General features: G+C 34.3%; 1 protein-coding gene across 1 annotated transcript in view; it reads left to right on the top strand.

Annotated features, from left to right (window-relative positions):
- OLA1 (Obg like ATPase 1) overlaps nucleotides 1-4,781 on the top strand; it is a 147,081-nt gene extending 142,300 nt beyond the window's left edge. The window contains exons 10-11 of the mRNA XM_037523562.2: nucleotides 587-709; nucleotides 4,246-4,781. Coding sequence (XP_037379459.1) covers nucleotides 587-709; nucleotides 4,246-4,347 — 225 coding nt within the window. The 3' untranslated portion in view covers nucleotides 4,348-4,781. The remainder of the gene's footprint in view (nucleotides 1-586; nucleotides 710-4,245) is intronic.
- The last annotated feature ends 2,217 nt before the right edge of the window (nucleotides 4,782-6,998 follow it).

Genomic DNA, 6,998 nt, shown 5'->3' with positions numbered 1-6,998 from the left:
GACATATTTCTCTTACTATGTCAACTTGAATTTTCCTTCATGATGATTAGGAGGCAGGGTGTGTTAATGTAAAATACCCCAAAATTTTATTCAGATTTTATGAGGATTTCATAATTATCTGCTAAATGTAGATTGTGTGATTTGTTGAAAATCAAAAGTCCCTTTATGTATTGATTTTTATATGTTCTTTAGATGAGCTAAAATTTTAAAGGCTTTTTATCTTTTTTTAAAACCTTTGATAATTCAGCTTGAAAGTTACTTTAGAATCCTTATTTTTTTCTTCTGTGAAGAATAGAAAATCGAAATGAAACCTACGCCAAAACCAGACCATTGCATCTAAATCAATAAAACTGGATGACTGTTAAGAAAAACAAAGCTATGCTTCTTTAATATCTGTGGATCTGTCTGTGCTAAATCTGCTGTACAGATAGTGCCCAGTGTTGTAAATATACTATTTATGTACCTGACATCTTAACTGACAGTAAACTAAGTTTAAGTTGAGCCTAACTACCTATCGGATAAAAAAACCTCTATGCTTACAGTTATATTAAATGCAATTTGATTTCTCTGGTTTTTCTTTTCAAAGAAAGGGACGAAGGCTCCGCAAGCTGCAGGAAAAATTCACACAGATTTTGAAAAAGGATTCATTATGGCTGAAGTAATGAAATATGAAGATTTTAAAGAGGAAGGTTCTGAAAATGCAGTCAAAGTGAGGAATTATTTTCTAGTTTCATTTTTTATGATTTTTAGTAATACAAAAACAATCATGATAAAAATGGTTGATAACCAACTGCCTTTTTAATCATGTGGTCTAAAATAAAACAATAAAATTATCAGGATTTAGTGTTATTTTCAACTGATTGAAGAGCTGGCGATGTTTATATGCTTTTAAACATTTTTTTAAAATGTGTGACTTGACAGTAATTTTGTGGTATTTTTCTAAAACTGAAAATAAAAATAAAAACTAGTTTTAAGAAATTATAATTTCAATGAATTTGTTCACTGAAGACCAATGAAAAGGTATACTTATTGCATTTGAATATTTGAAATAGAAGTAACATGTATATGCTTATGATTCATTCAAGGAAAGGGATAGAAATTTAGTTAAGTAAAACCTGCTCTTGCTACACTTTATGGTTTTTGTTGTTTTTTTTTTTTAATCTTTGGGAATTTGATTTGCTTTCTCAACACTAGAGGGCAGGTCCAAAGTTGTGCTTTATTCTAACTAATAAGTATCATTTGATTTACAGCCACTAATAGTGAAGCAATATGAGCAATAAATGTTTTTTTAAATGTAAATTCTATTGTAAAATATAAATTCACGCTAATTTCATTTGCCTTATTAGGTTTTAGCAAAAATCTAGTAAGTATATCATCTCTAATTGATTGCTATGCCAAGTGATTAAACTGACATTATAGAAAGGCTCCTTTATCTTCTATTTAATTTGATATCTGAAGACGACCATAGAAAATATTAAAGAATTTAAAGTGGTCTCTTGTGTTTATTATTTCATAATTTGAAAGCAATGCAAGGAAGTTTAGTTTATTCTCATTGGTATCATTGGAAAGATCACACTGAACAGCAGGACTTTAATAGAACCCCAAGGAGACAAGGGAAAAAAATCTTAGCATAATTGGTTCATTGTGGAATGAAAGCCTTCTTTTTTTTAAAGAGTGAAAAAAGTTAGTTTACAACTAAGCAACATCATTAACTTCTGGGTGGTGTCATCTGTATCAATAGATAACCATGCAAATATTGAAACTGAACTTTCCTGGAATATTAATTAGACTTGAAAAATCTCAGATTATTTTTCAACATGCCAACATGGTTAGAAGCAGGGTCCATTATGTAAAATATTGGCAAATATATTTTTTTCATAGAGTTGGGTTAATTAAAATAAGAATATTTTTCTATGACTAGATTCAGAAATCATATTTTTTATACTCTCATGCGATAAGCTTGTTTTACCAACTTGTGTCTGTTTTAATAAACTTGAAAGATATGTAAATTATGATTATGACCACTTCCTTTAACAGTGCAGAAAAACTTTATAAAATGCAAGAAAACAGTATTTCCTGCTTATAGAAATGCTTAACGCTACCTGGGAGATTTTATACTATAAATTGGAAAAGATTGATTTCTGACTTTTCAGTCTAGAATACCATTAAGTAAGTGGCTTTCAATCTCCAAAACTAACATTTCAAAATTTGAACTCCAAGTAATATAAAACACTTATAAACTGCTTTATGTTATCTTATTCAACAAATATTTAATTGCATATTATCAAGTAGATTTTAGGCTTGAGCGCAAGACAGTATATGTGTATGTATGTATATGTATTTCTAACACCAGTGCAGCATAACTAATTTAATGCCAGTGCTGTGAACTATATACTGAATAGCTCTGTGTGGGCTTTGTAGTCTACAGGGATATCACATTATTAGCAATCATATCTGCTTAGGCAAAGCTGGCTTCTACAGATGGCTGCTTTCAAGTGCAAATGAACTGGTTAGACGTGTCTTGTTTAATACATACTCAAGATTCACAAATGGGTATTGATTTTTTTTTTCAACCAGTGTTTCTGATAGCAGTGGAAATGGATTAAATGGTCTCTAGAGAATTTAAAGGAACACTGTCGCCTTTAATTAATAGTAAACTTGAGTGGTAATGAAGTATATAAACTTACATTAATATGTCATGTCAGTGTGTTTTTGATTTAAGTTGTCCTTACAGTTTTATAACAGTGAGCTTTAGATTCTTGAAATAATTAACAAATGGCCTATAACACTTTTTGTCTTTACAAAAATTATGTATATGTTTGTATCTTTTAGAATATTAACGTATCTTGGCTTTTTAAAAATTAGCTTCATTTTAATAGTGCATATTACTATTGGGTGATTATTTATACGTAGTCTAGATAATTGAAAATAGGCTCATTATGGCTCTGCAATCTGGTTTGTTGATTTTAACCTCAGATGTATGATCTGTTAGTGTTGTTTCTGATTAGTATATTTGAATTTGACTTTGAACATTCTTATCAATATCTTCAAAGGAAAGTACTTAATCTTGTTGGACAAAGGTTTTATGTTCTCAAAAAATTCTAACAGAAGGAAAATACTTTTGAGATTTGATTCTCAAGTCCTTGTTGAGTGGTCGATAGCAGGGTCACATTCTACTGTGTCAGTTGTGTGCCATGTTAAGCATAGATGCTGAAGAGCTTGATGTGCTTAGGTATTATGTGTATGCTGTGTGTTGGAGTGAACCTGGGTCTCTGAAATCACTGCATGTTTGCATTAGAATTACCTGCAGATTGCACATCTCTATTTGCATTCCAGCAGGTGGAATCAGTGGCTTTGCTGACTAATTTGCCTTCTTTGGAGTTCCAACTTATTAGAGTCCTCTTATAACTAGGGCCATTAGTAAACTTCTTCATGATGAATTCTAGCATACATCATTACCTATGGTTATTGTCAAAGCTAACTAAAACACTAGATGAAAATAATTTAAAATATGTACATTACCACTGATAACCACTATCATCCAAGAATTTCATTAGTAACTGACACTATTTATTTTTAAAGATTTATTTTATTTATTTATGCATACAAGAGCTGGGGTGTATGTAGGTCAGAGGTGGGGGTGGGGGTTGAGAGGATTCACCAGAGACAAATTGGTGAGCAGAACAGGAAGATTGACTGAAATACACTACTGAAGGGAGCACCAGGAGAGACAGGAGAGGTGTCTGCTGTGCCATGTGGGTTAGCTTCTCGGCTGGGGATCAAGCTTGTGCTGCAGTGGCTGGTGATAGCTTGATTGTGCTGAGAGTTAATCCCTTGCGCCACCAGGGAGGCCCTAAAACTGCTTTAAACTAGGTATATAGTCTTTTTTCCCTCCCTGGTTTGATCTGCTTTATTACAGTGATTTGATGGATGTTTGTAGACACTTCAGAATTATACCAAAAGCAGCATGTAATGAAACTTAATGATATTGGTATAATCACATTTATATACCAACAACTTAATGGAGAATACATGATGAGTATATATGCAGAGAAAATGTAGTTTTGTCCAAATCAGAAATACTTTGCTTCTCTCCAAGTCTACTTTTGAGCTTGTATTCTGTCCTATAGTTTGCCTTTTAATATGACCAAGAAGTATAATATCTTTTATATCTACTCCTACCATTTATCTTATGTATTTTCTTTTAAAATAGTAACCCATTTCCTCTATGTTTCCTATTTGCAGGCTGCTGGAAAATACAGACAACAAGGCAGAAATTATATTGTTGAAGATGGAGATATTATCTTCTTCAAATTTAATACACCTCAGCAACCGAAAAAGAAATAAATTTTAGTTATTGTTCAGATAAAAATATAACTTTCAAAAGGCATATGATTTTTTTTAATTAAAATTTCTGAAAACTGAAGGGACAAATAAAGTTGGGGGGGTGGGAATCTTCTACAAACAGAATTATTTTTATTTGTTTTAAAATTAAAATATTGTGTATCTCCTATGAAATGTAAGTTCGCTAAATGTGAACAGCTTTGCTTTTCACGTGATTAAGACCCTACTCCAAATTGTAGAAGCTTTTCAGGAACCATATTACTCTCATGATACTTCATTAATCTCCATCATGTATGCCAAGCTTGACACATTTGACAGTGAGGACAATGTGGCTTGCTCCTTTTTGAATCTACAGATAATGCATGTTTTACAGTACTCCAGATGTCTACACTCAATAAAACATTTGACAAAACCAGCCTTGGTGTGTTTGGGGATGTCTGTATTGACTGCATGTGGTGTGCTGAATGCGATACGGCACCTGGTGGTTGCTGATTACAGAATTTTAAGGCATGTGTATGACACAGTAACTGGCAGTGTGGGGCAGCTGCAATTGTATCTTAAAAGTGAGTATTTCATAGGAATCAGGAGAATAGTATGCCAGGGATTTGTCTCCAGAAAGTTAATTAATTTGTAGATGGACATTTATTGAGAGATGGTAGCAGTGATGTTACAAAGGCTTTAACATAGGTGACTGTAACCAAAAAGAAAATAATGCTAGGGGGGAAATTGCTTCAGAATTTAAGTAATTTTTCTTGTTGTTCTGACCATGTTGAAAGAGGGTCCGTGCTTAATCTCTCCTTTGAATTTATTGAAGTTATGACATTTTTATGAAAACATATCTGATAGGTGATATCTTTGTTTCAATTCAGTAGTAAGTGTAAAAAGTTATCACTGATTTTAAAATCACTAATAAGATTCAATCTTGAAAGTTTTAAAACTTTTTAATACTTGCTATTAAATAGTTTAGACCAATTCATATTTTAATATGTATTAATTAGCACTTTCTAAAATTGTAGCAGGAAATTCTGAAAGAAAATTATGACAAATTAGAGACCATTTTCCATTTAATCTTCTCTTATGATGATAGTCTCAGCGTTCTCTCGTCCTTGAGCCCTCCTATCATCTCCCATGTTACACTCCTGCAAGACACCACTTGTCCCCACCCACAGCCCTATTGTGCTCTTCTGTGATCATACAACCATTTCAGTAGAATGCAGATTCACACCTAGGCCAACCTTTGCCTCTATTATAATACTTTGTCACTTTAAAGATGAGGAAGTATTAAAACACACACAGAAATTTAACTTTGACAGTTAATACAACATAAACGACAAGAAGAGATAATTTTAAAGGAGATTTGGCAATGCAGTCATCCCTCATATCCCTAGGGTGGGTGGGGGGATTGGTTTCAGGTTTCCCTATGGATACCAGAATCCGCGGATGCTCAAGTCGCTTACATAAAATGGCAGCATATTTGCAGATACATAGGGCCAGCTGTAATAGGAAAGAGTTTATGGAGGATTTGGTTGAGTAACAAATATAATTTAGAAGCTTCCTTAGTGAGTGTGCTCTTTTTGATAATCAAATAGTAACTTTATTTTGCTAACATGAAATTAGTAAACTGCATAAGAATAAAACTAAGCAAAAAAAAAACTTTAAAGAACTAAACATGTGAAACTCAGGTGCAGGTGCCATTGACCAAGTTTACTGTGAAAAATTCTTGTTATATTTTTAGCTTGGAGAAATGTCTAGCCTAGTGGATTGTTAGGGATTTCAGCAATGATAGAAGAAGTCAAATCTCTTGCTTTTGAGTCTTCTTCAAAGTAAACTTGTTAAAAGAAGTTTGAAATCTCATTTAAAAACCTTTAAGATTATGTAATTTTGCTTTAAAATGAGGTACAGGGCCTCCATGGTGGCACAAGGGGTTAAGATGCAACCTATGAAGCTGTCTGCAGCCTTTGCAGCACGAGTTTGATCCCCAGCCCAGGAGCAACCCACATGGTGCAGCAGACCTCTCCTGACTTGCCCACTGCTCTCCTCAACAGTGTATTTCAGTCAGTCTGCCTGTTCTGTTCCCTACTCTGTCTCTGGTGAATCCTCTCACCCACCTCCCCCACACCTCTGGCCTGTATCCCAGCTCTTGTATGCATGAATAATTAAATCTTTAAAAAAATAAATAAGGGCCTCCCCTGGCGCAGGCAGTTGAGCGCAGTTGCTGTGAAGCTGTCCACAGCGTCTGCAGTGCAGGTTATACCCGGGGAGATACCCACATGGCACGGCAGACCTCTCCTGCCTTGCCCGCTGCTCCCCTCAGCAGTGTATTTCAGTTAGTCTGCCTGTTCTCTTCACTGCTCTGTCTCTGGTGAATCCTCTCATCCTCCTGTACCTCTGGCCTGTACCCCGGTTCTTGTATACATGAATAAATAAATCTTTGAATAAATAAATAAAATGAGATACACATTGCAGAACAAAACTGTCAATAAGAAAAAGGTTTTTTTTTAACTTTGCATGAATAAATTCTTTATATAACTGGGATATAGGCCAGTGGTGCATGGGACAAGAGGATTTACCGGAGACAGGGTGGGAAACAGAACAGGCAGAAATACACTGCTGTGGGGAGTATCGTGCTCAAACCCCGCGCCACCAGGGAGGCC

This window comes from Talpa occidentalis, unplaced genomic scaffold (genome assembly GCF_014898055.3).
Source record: "Talpa occidentalis isolate TD23 unplaced genomic scaffold, MPIMG_talOcc4v2.1 talOcc4.3, whole genome shotgun sequence".
NCBI lineage: Eukaryota > Metazoa > Chordata > Mammalia > Eulipotyphla > Talpidae > Talpa > Talpa occidentalis.
This window is presented reverse-complemented; position numbering and strand designations above follow the sequence as displayed.